The sequence below is a fragment of the Mauremys mutica genome, chromosome 12, assembly GCF_020497125.1.
Source record: "Mauremys mutica isolate MM-2020 ecotype Southern chromosome 12, ASM2049712v1, whole genome shotgun sequence".
Classification (NCBI taxonomy): Eukaryota; Metazoa; Chordata; order Testudines; family Geoemydidae; genus Mauremys; species Mauremys mutica.
The window spans coordinates 56,844,244-56,859,825 of record NC_059083.1 but is presented as its reverse complement, the minus strand read 5'-3'; the positions used below and the strand labels follow the sequence as shown (position 1 = coordinate 56,859,825).

General features: G+C 52.3%; 1 protein-coding gene across 1 annotated transcript in view; it reads left to right on the top strand.

Annotated features, from left to right (window-relative positions):
- Positions 1–15,582, top strand: part of GAS7 (growth arrest specific 7) — a 234,432-nt gene that overhangs the window by 140,914 nt on the left and 77,936 nt on the right. The window contains exon 3 of the mRNA XM_044981822.1: positions 11,694–11,771. Within this exon, the coding sequence (XP_044837757.1) occupies positions 11,694–11,771 (78 nt within the window). The remainder of the gene's footprint in view (positions 1–11,693; positions 11,772–15,582) is intronic.

Sequence of the window (15,582 nt, the reverse complement as noted above, 5' to 3'; positions counted from 1 at the left end):
AGGATCTTAAAGGAGAGAAAGAGAAGTTACAAGCACAACTGCAGGCATGTATGGTTAGTAGAGTTTCTAAGGACGGAGACGCTAAGGCTGTAACAAAGGCTGCTGAAGTGACTGCTCTGGTTTCTGGATTGAATGATCCTGTGGTTGGCGATCAGGTAACATAGGACAGCCCTTGCCGAGACTCAAAATGCATTTTTCAGCAACCCATGACAATAGATGTGTGGGGGCGCCCTCACTTAAGCATCCGAGTCAGGGATGGGCTTGCAGATTTTCTATTGGATTCTAATAGGGGCAGGAATCCCCATAGTAAAAGACATATTTAGTGCATACTCAGTCACAGACTCTGTACAAATGCAGGAAATATCAGGAAATAAGCAAGCACAAACTGTAAAAACACTACCTCTCCAGTTTGGTGTGCATGCCATTCAGGAGAAGTGTGCTATCGCAGGGAGAGAAAATTTGATTGGAGCTAAAACAATAAAGCAGCTGGGAATAATCATAGATTTCCCAAACGCTTGTATCCGACAAGCCCTCACTGTAAAAGAGGGGAAGGACAATGTTAATCTGATCCCCGTGGGGCTTGCTAACTCAAACTGTAAAAGCAATAATAGCGAAAAAGCCATCTCCTGCGCCGAAAGGCTGGGAAACCTGGTGGACTGAAATACAAACTGTGTGGGCTGCAGATTCTTTAGATACAAGAAAGGTACAAACTTCAGTTTCACTAGAAGGAGACGTGCATCTACACATTAAACAATACCCAATACCTCAGGAAGCAAAGGAATCACTAAGACAAATCATAGAACTGGAAAAACAGAAATTAACCCACAGGTGCTCAGCGCCTAACCAATCTGGCCAGTAAAAAAGCCAAATGGAACATGGAGATTAAATATCGACTGTAGAGGACTAAACAAAACTGCTTACGTCGGGGCCTCCCATGGTAGCAGCGTAGCCTGAGCTGGTGGAGGTGGTATCCCCCGAAATGAAATGGTTTTCTGTACTGGATGTGGCAAATGGGTTTTGGGGTTTACCTTTGAGTCCAGAATCCCACTATCGAATGGCTTTTGTATTCCAGGGTATTCAGTATTGCTGGAATGTTTTGCCTATGGGGTATTGCAGTGCACCCATAATATTCCATGTTGCTGTAAGGAACATGCTGGAAAAGGAATGATTGTTACAAACTGGAAAGATAGTTCAGTATCAACAGAGAGTCCAACAAGACAAAAGGGTGCCCCAAGAATTGAACAATCACCACCTAACAGCTGGACACACCAGCAGGTGGGACTTGGGAACTGAGCTGGGGAGCAAAGTGTCAGGTGACTGGAAGAAGGGGGCTTTTTTGAGAGACACACAAGCCTGGACCGGGGTGGAGGGGAGACAAGAGGCGATGACAGAGAGAGAGAGAGACAGAGGTGGAGTCCATCACAGCTTGGCTGGCTCATCAGGGCTCTGATTTGACTGGATGGACTGTGACTAAACTTCTGCCTCTTTGTGCCAACCTAAGAACTGTCCAATTTTGTGTGCTATGTGGCTGATGAATGGTGACCCTGACCTTGATTCTTGGAGGTTTCATCACTTGACCTAGTCTTTAATTAAAGATTAACCATTAATTCCTGGAGACTCCAGGACATCCCTCAAGGGTTGGCAACCCTAGTCCCACCCACCAGGTTTCCCACCCAGGCCAGGTGGAGGCTGAGTCTGCGCTAGGTCCCCACAGCTGCCCACGTGGCTCTTACCATGGCCGGGCTGCAACTCCGAGGCCCTGCCTCCTGGCTGCAGCTTGATCAGGGTAAGAGCCATGCGGGCAGCTGTGGGGAGCCAGCGTGGACCAGGCTTCCACCTGCCCTGGGCAGGGACACGGGCCCAGGGCTCCTCTCAGGCCTCCTACACCCTGGGCAGGTGGAGGGTCCACATGGCTCCCCACAACTGCTCGGGCTCCCTGGCTGGGCTCTACCAGTTGCTGGCCTGGCCAGGGGGCAGGGCCTCGGGGGGAAGAGGAGGGGAAGGGGACGGGGTCCATAGCAAAAAGTGGATGGGCCCAGGCCCATCTACTTTCAAATGTGGGAGAACCATGACCCCATGGCTCACCCTGTTCCGGCGCCCCTGCCTAGGGGTCAAGTTCCCAGCAAGAGATTTTCTCCATTCCATAATGCCATCCATATCCATAATTTTTGTGCCTTTTATAACAAATTCCACAGATCATGTGGAAAAGGCTGAAATACCCCAGGCTTTTTCATTTTGCCTCGGTCTTCACAGACAAGGTCAGCTCCCAGACTGCTGCATTGGGCAACACAGTATGGGGAGGAGATGAGCAGCCCTCAGTGGTGTAAGAACAGGTTAAGGACTATTTAGAAAAGCTGGACATGCACAAGTCCACGGGTCCAGAGCTAATGCATCTAAGGAAATTGGCTTATGTGATTGCATAGCCATGGGCCATCATCTTTGAAAATTCGTGGCAATCGGGGGAGGTCCCAAACGATTAGAAAAAGGCAAATGTAGTGCCCATCTTTAAAAAAGGGAAGAAAGAGAACCCGGGGGACTACAGCCTCACTTCAGTCCCCAGCAAAATCATGGAGCAGGTCCTCAAGGAATCCATTTTGAAGCACTTGGAGGAGAGGACGGTGATCAGGAACAGTCAACATAGATTCACCAAGGGCAAGTCATGCCTGAACAACCTGATTGCCTTCTATGATGAGATAACTGGCTCTGTGGATATAGGGAAAGCAGTGGATTTGATATATCTTGACTTTAGCAAAGCTTTTGATATGGTCTCCCACAGTATTCTTGCCAGCAAGTTAAAAAAATATGGATTGGATGAATGCACTATAAAGTAGATAGAAAGCTGGCTAGATTGTCAGGCTCAATGGGTAGTGATCAATGGCTTGATGTCTAGTTGGCAGCCGGTATCAAGCGGAGTGCCTCAGGGATCAGTCCTGGGGCCGATTTTGTTCAACATCTTTATCAATGATCTGGATGGTGGGATTAATTGCACCCTCAGCAAGTTCGCAGATGACACTAAGATGCAGGGAGAAGTAGATACGCTAGAGAATATGGATAGGGTCCAGAGTGACCTAGACAAATTGGAGGATTGGGCCAAAAGAAATCTGGTGAGGTTCAACAAGGACAAGTGCAGAGTCCTGCACTTAAGAAGGAAGAATCCCATGCACCACAACAGGCTGGGGACGGACTGGCTAAGCAGCAGTTCTTCAGAAAAGAACCTGGAGATTACAGTGGACAAGAAGCTGGATATGAGTCAGCAGTGTGCCTTTGTTGCCAAGAAGGCCAACGGCATATTGGGCTGCATTAGTAGAAGCATTGCCGGCAGATCAAGGGTAGTGATTATTCCCCTCTATTCGGCACTGGTGAGGCCACACCAGGAGTACTGCATCCAGTTTTGGTCCCCCCCGCACTGCAGAAAGGATGTCGACTAATTGGAGAGAGTCCAGTGGAGGGTAACGAAAATGATTAGGGGGTTGTGGCACATGACTTAGCAGAGGCTGAGGGAACTGGGCTTATTTAGTCTGCAGAAGAGAAGAGTGAGGGAGAATTTGACAGGAACCTTCAACTACCTGAAAGGGGGTTCCAAAGAGGATGAAGCTCGGCTGTTCTCAATGGTGGCAGATGACAGAACAAGAAGCAATGGTCTCAAGCTGCAGTGGGGGACCTCTAGGTTGGATATTAGGAAAACCTATTTCACTAGGAGGGTGGTGAAGCACTGGAATGGGTTACCTAGGGAGGTGGTGGAATCTCCTTCCTTAGCGGTTTTTAAGGCCTTGCTTGACGAAGCCCTGGCTGGGATGATTTAGTTGGTGTTGGTCCTGCTTTGAGCAGGGGATTGGACTAGATGACCTCCTGAGGTCTCTTCCAACCCTAATATTCTATGATTCTATGGTAGGGGTCTATTACAGACCATGTAACCAGGAAGAAGAAGTGGATGAGGCTTTCTTTTTTTTTTTTTGTTAGACAACTAACAAAATCATCGAAAGGGCAGGAGTTGGTGGTAATGGGGGACTTCAACTGCCTAGACATCTGTTGGGAAAATAACCTGTGCCCTGCTGTGTTATCCTACAAGTTATTGGAATGCATCGGAGACAATTTTTTATTTGAGAAGGGGGAGAAAGGTACTACGGGAAAGGCTGTTCTACATGTGATTTTAACACATAGGGAGGAACTAGTTGAGAATTTGAAAGTGGAAGGGAGCTTGGGTGAAAGTGATTATAAAATGATGAGTTCATGATTCTAATGAATGGTCGGAGGGAAAAGAGCACAATAAAGATAATGGATTTCAGGAAGGCAGACTTTAGCAAACTCAGGGAGTTGGTAGGTAAGACACGGGAAGCAAGTCTGAGGGTAAAAACAGTTTAAGAGAGCTGGCAATTTTTCAAAGAGACATTATTAAGAGCATGAGAGCATACTATCCCACTGCACAGGAAAGATAGGAAGTATGGCAAGAAACCACTCTGGATTAACCAGGAGATCTTCAGTCATCTGAAACTCAAAAAAGAGTCCTACAAAAAGTGGAAACTAAGTCAAATTACAAAGGATGAATATAAACAAACAACAGAAGTATATAGAGATAAAATTAGAAATGTCAAGGCACAAAATGAGATTAAACTAGTTAAACATTCTACAAATGTATTAAAAGCAAGAGGAAGACCAAGGACAGGGTAGGCCTGTGACTCAACATGTAGAAATGGCAGAAATGCTAAAAGACTTTTTTGTTTTAGGCTGTGGCTACACTTAGCACTTCAAAGCACTGCCGCGGTAGCGCTGCCGCGGCAGCGCTTTGAAGCGCTAAGTGTAGTCAAAGCGCCAGCGCTGGGAGAGAGCTCTCCCAGCGCTGTCCGTACTCCACCTCCCTGTGGGGAATAACGGACAGCGCTGGGAGCCGCGCTCCCAGCGCTGGGGCTTTGACCACACTGGCGCTTTGCAGCGCCGCAATTTGCAGCGCTGGAGAGGGTGTGTTTTCACACCCTGCTGCAGCGCTGCAAATTTGTAAGTGTAGCCAAGCCCTTAGTTTTCACCAAAAAGTTTAACAGTGATTGGATGTCAAACATAGTGAATGCAGTGAAAATGGGGTAGGAACATCTGAGACTAAAGTCAGGAAAGAACAAGTTAAAAATTAATTAGACAAGTTAGATTCTTCAAGTCACCAGGGCCTCGTGAATATACATCCTTGAATACTTAAGCAGCTGACTGAGGAGTAAGCTGAGCCATTAGCGAATATCTTCAAAAAGTCATGGAAGATGGGTGAGATTCAGGAGGACTGGAAAAGGGCAAATATAGTGCCACTCTATAAAAAGAGGAATAAGGACAACCAGGGGAATTACAGACCAATCAGCTAAACTTCAGAACCCAGAAAGATAATGGAGCGAATAATTAACCAGTCAATTTGCAGACACCCAGAAGACAATAAGAAGATAAGTAACAGCATGGATAGCTTTCTTTGACAGGGTAACAAGCTTTGTGGATGGAGAAAACAGTAGACGTGTTATATCTTGACTTTAGTAAGGCTTTTGAAACTGTCTCTCATGACCATCTCATAAACAAACTAGGGAAATACAACCTAGACGGACCTACTTTAAGGTGGGTGCATAACTGGTTGGAAAACCATTTCCAGAGAGTACTTATCAGTGGTTTACAGTCAAACTTAAAGGGCATATCAAGTGGGGTCTGACAGGGATCAGTTCTGGGTCCAGTTCTGTTCAATATCTTCATCAATGATTTAGATAATGGCATAGACACTACACTTATAAAGGTTGCAGATGATACCAAGCTGGGAGGGGTTTCAAATGCTTTGGAGGGTAGGATTAAAATTCAAAATGATGTGGATAAACTGGAGAAATGGTCTCAAGTAAATAGATTAAATTCAATAGGGACAAATGCAAGGTACTCCTTAGTACAATTAAATGCATACAAAAAAGGAAATGACTGCCGGCGGAAAGAGCTGGGGGTCATAGTGAATCACAAGCTAAATATGAGTCAACCGTGTAACACTGTTGCAAAACAAGCAAAATTCATTCTGGGATGTGTTAGCAGGAGTGTTGTAAGCAAAACACAAGAAGTAATTCTTCTTCGAGTGCTGTCCCTGTGGGTGTTCCTCTCCAGGTGACGGTGCGTCTCGGTGCCGTTGATCAGAGATCTTCAGTAGCAGTGCCTGCTTGGGACGCACATGCTCAGTTGCTGTCTTGCGGGCTCGTTAGAGTCTGCCTGAGCGTGCGTGTCCTGTGCCCCCCTCGGTTCCTTCTCAACTGTCCTCGGCTGAAGACAGGACTCAGGGCAGTGCTGATCCTCTTTCCTGGTCTCTGAAGGAAACAATTACAAAGAACATAGAAATAGTAACATGCCAGTTTTTTTTCCCCTTAGAATAGTTACTTAGTTTAAAAAACAAACAAACAAAAAAACCTTTCTTTTCCTCAAGTTTGTCTCCCGCTAAGATGCTCTCCCCTGGCATTCCTAGTGCAATAATCCCAAAGGCGTCAGGATTCAAGAAATGTGCTCCCTGTCAAGATTCTATGCCAGGGTCTGATCGACACTCACATTGTGTGAAGTGCCTCAGTGAGAAACATGTCCATGTCAAGTGTGTCCATTGTACGAGCCTCAAAACCAGGGCTCGTCCTGACAGGGACCTGTGGCTGTAAATACTTCTGATGGAGAAATCCCTACAGCCGCCTCTGGAGACGGGCAATGGCAAGCCCTCTCCCTCACGCTCCCCGTCCTGGTCCAAACCAATTGGGAGCCCGGCTTCACCCTCTCAGGCAAAGAGGCAGTAAGCCCAACTGGCTCCACGCAGAGACTTTCACAAGGATAAAGGGTCTTCTGTGAGATCCTTACCCTCAGTGCTGACAGTGCCGAAGGCAGGCACCTCCGACCATCCCAGCACCTCAGCCACGGCTCCCGTGGAGCGCAGAGGCAGGGACCCGACTTCCTGTCCAGGAAGGTCTCCTCGGCACTGGTCCCCTTGGCACCAAAAATGGACCCCGTGCCGACAAGAACGTCAACACCGAGCCTGCCTGCCACTCCTATGGCAGCACTAGACCTCCCGCAGGGCACCTACAAGTGACCCACGGCACTGGGAACAGCTAAACAGAAGTCCATTCACACTTGTGAACAGATTGTGCTCAGCGGAATCACAGCCCAGGGAGCAGCAGAAAGAGTTCCTAAGTCAGGATGACCTCTCAGTGGCACCTCAGCTTAACTCTCTGTTCCTTGACACACAGTGCTCACTCTTTGACCAGCCGCTCTCCCCACCTGACCTGGCTACCTTTACTGATAGCGAGCCTTATATGCACCAGCAGGTGGAGTTCTCCCCACCTGCCTCTCCTCCTCCACCGGAACCTTTTGCACCTCAGGTCATGGCTCACAACCACCAGCCTCAGTTTCCCTACTTTGCCCCCACCCCTCCATAGGCGGCACCTTACTTCTCTTATCCTTGGCCTCAGTGGTACCCGTGGCCAGCTCCTACTGCCACTCGCCCTAATGCTTCTTCCACCAGACCACAAGATCCTTCTGTTCCTCTGTCTCCAGCTCTGTCTACTTCTAGAGCGCCTGAACCCACCCTGCAGAGGTGGGCTATGGACCATACCCTGATTCACCGACTCCTTTCTCTCCATCAGCTCCAAACAGAGCCCTCATGCCTCCACCTCCACAGAATGTGGACGACTTTAAACAATTCCAAGAACTTTTCAAGAGGGTGGCACTCAGCCAGGACATCCCTTTAGAGGAGGTCTAGGACACACAACACAGGCTCCTCAAAATCCTCCAACCCTCTGGGCCTTAAAAGATTGCGCTTCCCATAAATGAAGCACTGCTAGAACCAGCTGACACCCTCTGGGAGACACCAGCCTCTATCTTACCAACTTGCAAAAAGGCTGAGCGTAAATATTATGTTCCTACTAAGGACATAGACTTCTTATTCTCCCATCCACAACCAAATTCTCTTGTAGTGGATGCAGTGACACACAGGACGAAACAGCCGCACTACCACCCACCCCTCAGGACAAGGATCTCAAACACCTTGACCACTTGGACCACAAGGTTTATACCTCCTCCACTCTGCAGTTCAGAATTGCAAACTATTCCGCCCTACTTGCAAGCTATGAATTTGATAACTACAATAAACTCTTTGATTTTTACCTCGCATATTCCAGATCACAGGAGAGCAGACTAAGTCAGCCCTTGTCGAGGGCCAATTAGTCTCCAGAACGGCCCTACAAGCATCTCTAGACATGGTGGACACAGCAGCCTGCACTACCGCAACTACAGTGGTTATGCACAAATCTTCCTGGCTCTCTGCATCCAGTATCCCCAACGACCTGCAGACCAAAGTGGAGGATCTCCCCTTTTATAAAGATAAACTTTTTCCAAAAAACCACGACCAAGTTCTTCACACCATGAAAGACTCTATAGAGACCCTGCGTACTGTGGGCATTTACCCATCCTTTCCCAGAAGACAGTGGTATCAACCTTATCAGAGGCCACACACACAACAGTATCATCGTCCTCAGCCCAGACTGAGAGGGGACATGATAACAGTTTTCAAGTACATAAAAGTTTGTTACAAGGAGGTGGGAGAAAAATTGTTCTTGTTAACCTCTGAGGATAGGACAAGAAGCAATGGGCTTAACTTGTAGCAAAGGCAGTGTAGGTTGGACGTTAGGAAAAACTTCCTGTCAGAGGGTTAAGCACTTGAATAAATTGCCTAGGGAGATTGTGGATTCTCTGTCATAGGAGGTTTTTAAGAGCAGGTTAGACAAACACCTGTCAGGGATGGTCTAAATCAGTGGTTTTCAAAGCCGGTCCACCGCTTGTTCAGGGAAAGCCCCTGGTGGGCCAGGCTAGTTTGTTTACCTGCCGCATCCGCAGATTCGGCCAATTGCAGCTCCCATTGGGGGCTGCGGGAAGCAGAGCAGGCCGAGGGATGTGCTGGCCGCCCTTGCCACAGGAAACCCACCCACTGCAGTTACATCCTATGTGTTCCAGGCCTCAGAAATGCTTGGTCTGGCTTGTGTCTGGGGTGAGCCACCTCTCTGTGTGTGTGGGAGGGGGAGCAACTGTAATGCATTGGGCTGCCCTGCTTTTTGGGCTTTATACAGCTGAGACTAATGAAAGCTCTTTGCTGTGGCTAACTCAGTCCCTAGCCTGAACTGATTAGTGCCATGTATGGAAACCTCTGTCATCTATTTACTCTCCACCAGTTGTTGACACTCTGCAGGAGATGCTCAGGCTTGTATTGCATCAACCCCAAAGCATGGATGGCAGAGTTCCTGTTGCCCTCTCTGTACCGTGCCCCATGGCTATTGCCTTCTGGTCCTTTTCTGTGCCCTGGACGCTTGGCTCACTTCTCATTCACTCAGGTCACATAGCTTGTGTTCAGAATTGTTTCCCTGGTCAGATTGCTTGGGGCTTGGTCCAGCAAGATGTGTTCCCTCGTGCAGCATCTTCAGGCTCCTTTGGCCACTCTCTACCCACTTACCACTGTGGTGACTGCACCTCTGACTGAGGAATGCTGAGTTCAACTCCCATGAGAGCCCTCTGCAGAAAGCTGCAGCTCCAAGAGGCAATTCCTGGCAGAGCAGAGAGACAGCAAACATCAAGCTTCCAGCTGCAGCAAAATGTGGAATTGTATGGCATCTTAGTAAAACGCCTAACTCCATGCTCATGGACTCAGAGTCCAAGAGCCCTGACTGAGATGACTGGGGCAGTTCCCACCTCTTACAGCTCTTGTTTCTGCTCAGGCAGGTGACATTGGGGCTGTTTACACCCCATCTACATTTTCATGGTTGTCTCTTATGATTATTTCCCTTTGTTTGGGCCATTTAGTTCCTTTGAGTCTTTATCTCTATGTTGCCTTCTGCAAACGACATTTTATCTGGGGTTTGCAATGGGGGAAAAAATAGGCTCCCTCATGTGGTCAAAGAAGCAGAAGTGAATCGTGTGCATATGTGCTTCCTCTCAGCTTTAGGCCCCTCCCCAGCAATCCCAGAAATGACTGTGGGTGGGGGTATCCTGGAATCACTGAGGCTAGGATGTGACAGGAAGGTCTGGCCCACCTTTGTATGCTCTGAGTCACAGGTTATCTTCCTGTACACACGTTCCTTGCTGAGCTAGTTATTTGTTCCTCTGCTCTGTGCTTCTCCTTGGAGCTGAAGCTGAAGAGGCAGCAGCAGCAGAGCCAGGTATCCCATAACTCTGTGCCACAAGGTTACTGTCATGTATCAGGATGGCTTTGACTCTGAGGCTGGTACTGTCTTGTAGTATGAGTTGTAACCTGCTCTGCCTGCAGTGAATGGTGCCACCTTCCTTGTTTGCCTCTAGGCAGGGCCACCTTTTTGGGTTGTTGATCTGAGGCCAGGTCTACACTACAACCTTTTGCTGGCATGGCTCTGATGGTGAAGGGTCTGATTTGTAACGGATAGAGCTGTGCCAGCACAAGCCGCTAGTGTAGCTGCTGTTCTGCAGACAGCACTGATCCGTACAGCTTATTTCACTCAGGGGGGCTGGAGTCAAGTACCCCGGTGCAGAGCACAGCTTTGCCAGCCGGGCTGTGTCCTCACTAGGAGTGCTTTGCCAGTAGAATATAGCAGTACAGTTGTACCAGAAACATGCTCCTGGCCTCTGACTCTGTGTGGCAGACGCTGCTTCTCTTGGGCCACTTCCGCACCTGAATCCATGCAGTCTGGAGGAGCTCCCGAGCCTGGGGATTCCATCCCCCACAATGGCTGCACAGCCTCACTGCATTGTTTATGTGACCCACCGTCCTCAGGGGGAGCTGCTGGTAAAAGGCCTTTGTGCCACCGCCACATCTCCTGCCTGAGGTTTTCTGCCCTCTCTCCAGGCTCTTCCTGCACAGACCCTCAGCAGTCAGAGTTTGCTGAATCCCGCAATCAGCTGCTCACCTAGCAAACACTCATGAAAACAAGAGACCATGGATTCCGTGAAGCCACTGCCACCAGTCACAGTCCTGGCTCCTTGCAATCACTGTCAGAGAAGGGCAGGACAGAGACCCTAGCTAGGGCTCCTCTCCATACAGTAATTCAGTGTTGCCAACTCCACATAGCCGGAAGTCGCCAGACAAACCCTGAAAAGTCGCTAGATGTTGCTGTTTAAGCATGCAAACAGAGTAAAAAATGTCACTGAACAAAATTTCCACAGAATTTTATATATAAATCCATTCCATGCTCTTCTCACTACATTCTGTTGCACACAAGTCAATGTCATTATGTCTCAATTGGGCATGTCCGGGGCTTCTTGGGCTGAGATCACTGTAATCTGCAGGTGAGGAAAAGAAGTCTGCGGAGGCTAATTAAATATGTTGCTAAAGCCAGGTGCACTTTGGTGAGAACAGCACATTAGCCAGGGCTTGATTTTTATGCAAATGTGTTCCTTCTTGCTGCTGCCTAGTAGGTGGCACACCCTGTGATGCAGGGAAAAATGGCTAATGAAGTGGGCAGAATGGGGGAGGCAGGTTAGCCGGCGAGGAGAGCTGCACAGATGGAAGGTGGAGTGGGATCGCTGTGGGAGGGTGGGCGGAAGCATCGGGCAGTGGGTGGCACTGCACTGGCCGAACAGGGAGCTGGCAGTGTGGGGCCGAGGCAGGGCGGTGGGTGACCCATTCATTCTGTGACTGTGGCCCATGGCACTGTGCCGTGCTCGTAGGGCCCTGGTGCACTCACTGTGCTGTTCTCTTTGAACAGAAACCACGTGGGAGCGGCCGAGCAGCGTGCCTGGGACCCCCAGGAGCCCCGGGAGCCAGAAGAGTGCTGTGCCTGCAGGTACTGTTTCCTCGGCTGGGCCTGCCCTGGAGGTTTGCCCAGGCAGCCAGGAGGGTGAGGCATTTCCAGCTGGGAAAGGAGCTCAGCGTCCCCGTGCTCTGGCCTGACAGGCGCTTCCCAGCTCAGGCATGACTGGCGGGCTCCAGGGCAGTGGCTGGTGCCCCTCTCACCATGAGCACCTTCCCAGCCCTGAGCTACAGCTGATGTGGCTCTGCCCCCTGCAGAAAGCCAGCTCAGCTACAGCTGCCGCCCCAGGGGCAGCGCAGACCCCCGCGGGGGGAGGGAGCAGAGGCCACAAGGCGTGCAGGAGGGAGGCAGGGTAGGCGCAATCCCCACACAGGACGCAGCCTGGGTAACCCAGGCCTGCTGGATGTGGTGCTCTGTCTTCCTCTAGTGACAGCTAGACTAGCTAGGGATTGATGCTACAGCCTTGGCTAAGAGACACGTGTCTTATGGCTCAGGCAATAGAGGCTCACACATTAAGCTCCAGAGGGCCCAGGTTTGATCCCAGCCACCACAAACCGAGGTCTGTCGACCTTACACCTGCATGGGGGAAAGGCCTTAGCCCAGCTCATTGAACGTGCCAGCCCACCAAGCAGCTGCACAGCAGTGTGAGAGCCAAGGTGCGTGCCCTGCTTGGGGAAGCCCAGGACAAGCTCACAGCTCAGCAAATGCCGCTGGGCAACAGCCCATCTCTTGGTGACAAGGCCTCTGTCAGCTACAGCATGTGTGGAGGGGAATGCTGCACGGGGGAGGGGAAGAGAGTGCTGCGTAGGGGAGGGAAGAGGAGCATTGCACAGGTGAGGGGAGCACTGCCCAGAGGAGCATCAAAGGAAGGGAGTGCTGCGTGGGGGAGGAGAGGAGTGTCAATGGGAAGGGAGAGCTGCGTGGGGGAGGAGAGGAGGGAGGGGAGTGTGAAAGGGAAGGGAGTGCTGCGTGGGGGAGGAGAGGAGGGAGGGGAGTGTCAATGGGAAGGGAGTGCTGCGGGGGGAGAAGAGGAGGGAGGGGAGTGTCAATGAGAAGGGAGTGCTGCGTGGGGGAGGAGAGGAGGGAGGGGAATGTCAAAGGGAAGGGAGTGCTGCGTGGGGGAGGAGAGGAGAGAGGGGAGTGTCAAAGGGAAGGGAGTGCTGCGTGGGGGAGGAGAGGAGTGTCAAAGGGAAGGGAGTGCTGCGTGGGGGAGGAGAGGAGGGAGGGAGGGGAGTGTCAAAGGGAAGGGAGTGCTGCGTGGGGGAGGAGAGGAGGGAGGGGAGTGTCAATGGGAAGGGAGTGCTGCGTGGGGGAGGAGAGGAGGGAGGGGAGTGTCAAAGGGAAGGGAGTGCTGCGTGGGGGAGGAGAGGAGTGTCAAAGGGAAGGGAGTGCTGCGTGGGGGAGGAGAGGAGGGAGAGGAGTGTCAAAGGGAAGGGAGTGCTGCGTGGGGGAGGAGAGGAGGGAGGGGAGTGTCAATGGGAAGGGAGTGCTGCGTGGGGGAGGAGAGGAGTGTCAAAGGGAAGGGAGTGCTGCGTGGGGGAGGAGAGGAGGGAGGGAGGGGAGTGTCAAAGGGAAGGGAGTGCTGCATGGGGGAGGAGAGGAGGGAGAGGAGTGTCAATCGGAAGGGAGTGCTGGGTGGGGGAGGAGAGGAGTGTCAAAGGGAAGGGAGTGCTGCGGGGGGGAGGAGAGGAGGGAGGGGAGTGTCAATGGGAAGGGAGTGCTGCGTGGGGGAGGAGAGGAGGGAGGGGAGTGTCAAAGGGAAGGGAGTGCTGCGTGGGGGAGGAGAGGAGGGAGGGGAGTGTCAATGGGAAGGGAGTGCTGCGTGGGGGAGGAGAGGAGAGAGGGGAGTGTCAATGGGAAGGGAGTGCTGCGTGGGGGAGGAGAGGAGTGTCAAAGGGAAGGGAGTGCTGCGTGGGGGAGGAGAGGAGGGAGGGGAGTGTGAAAGGGAAGGGAGTGTCAATGGGAAGGAACTGCTGCGTGGGGGAGGAGAGGAGTGTCAAAGGGAAGGGAGTGCTGCGTGGGGGAGGAGAGGAGGGAGCGGAGTGTCAATGGGAAGGGAGTGCTGCGTGGGGGAGGAGAGGAGGGAGGGGAGTGTCAATGAGAAGGGAGTGCTGCGTGGGGGAGGAGAGGAGGGAGGGGAGTGTCAATGAGAAGGGAGTGCTGCGTGGGGAAGGAGAGGAGGGAGGGGAGTGTCAATAGGAAGGGAGTGCTGTGGGGGGGAGGAGAGGAGTGTCAAAGGGAAGGGAGTGCTGCGTGGGGGAGGAGAGGAGGGAGGGGAGTGACAATGAGAAGGGAGTGCTGCATGGGGGAGAAGAGGAGGGAGAGGAGTGTCAAAGGGAAGGGAGTGCTGCATGGGGGAGGAGAGGAGTGTCAAAGGGAAGGGAGTGCTGCGTGGGGGAGGAGAGGAGGGAGGGAGGGGAGTGTCAAAGGGAAGGGAGTGCTGCGTGGGGGAGGAGAGGAGGGAGAGGTGTGTCAATAGGAAGGGAGTGCTGTGTGGGGGAGGAGAGGAGTGTCAAAGGGAAGGGAGTGCTGGGTGGGGGAGGAGAGAAGGGAGGGAGGGGAGTGTCAAAGGGAAGGGAGTGCTGTGTGGGGGAGGAGAGGAGTGTCAAAGGGAAGGGAGTGCTGTGTGGGGGAGGAGAGGAGAGGAGTGTCAAAGTTAAGGCAGTGCTGCGTGGCGGAGGAGAGTAGGGAGGGAGGGGAGTGTCAAAGGGAAGGGAGTGCTGCGTGGGGGAGGAGAGGAGGGAGGGGAGTGTCAATGGGAAGGGAGTACTGCGTGGGGGAGGAGAGGAGGGAGGGGAGTGTCAATGGGAAGGGAGTGCTGCGTGGGGGAGGAGAGGAGTGTCAAAGGGAAGGGAGTGCTGCGTGGGGGAGGAGAGGAGTGTCAAAGGGAAGGGAGTGCTGCGTGGGGGAGGAGAGGAGGGAGGGAGGGGAGTGTCAAAGGGAAGGGAGTGCTGCGTGGGGGAGGAGAGGAGGGAGAGGAGTGTCAATAGGAAGGGAGTGCTGTGTGGGGGAGGAGAGGAGTGTCAAAGGGAAGGGAGTGCTGCGTGGGGGAGGAGAGAAGGGAGGGAGGGGGGTGTCAATGGGAAGGGAGTGCTGCGTGGGGGAGGAGAGGAGGGAGGGGAGTGTCAATGGGAAGGGAGTGCTGCGTGGGGGAGGAGAGGAGGGAGGGGAGTGTCAATGGGAAGGGAGTGCTGCGAGGGGGAGGAGAGGAGTGTCAAAGGGAAGGGAGTGCTGTGTGGGGGAGGAGAGGAGTGTCAAGGGGAAGGGAGTGCTGCGGGGGGGAGGAGAGGAGGGAGGGAGGGGAGTGTCAATGGGAAGGGAGTGCTGCGTGGGGGAGGAGAGGAGGGAGGGGAGTGTCAAAGGGAAGGGAGAGCTGCGGGGGGGAGGAGAGGAGGGAGGGGAGTGTCAATGGGAAGGGAGTGCTGCGTGGGGGAGGAGAGGAGGGAGAGGAGTGTCAATAGGAAGGGAGTGCTGTGTGGGGGAGGAGAGGAGTGTCAATAGGAAGGGAGTGCTGTGTGGGGGAGGAGAGGAGTGTCAATGGGAAGGGAGTGCTGCGTGGGGGAGAAGAGGAGGGAGGGGAGTGTCAGGGAAGGGAGTGCTGCATGGGGGAGGAGAGGAGGGAGGGGAGTGTCAAAGGGAAGGGAGTGCTGCGTGGGGGAGGAGAGGAGAGCAGTGCAGTGCAGTGTGCACAGGGGAGGAGAAGAGAGAAGTACCTTTCTTCTGGGCCTGGCTCCCACCCCTTCACAGTGAAGAAGGCTGACAGTGCAGAGTGGGGAGCTCCTGGGGGCAGTGTGGGGAGTCCCTGCAGCGGCCAGGCTGTGCCCTGTTAGAGGGGGCAGGCCCA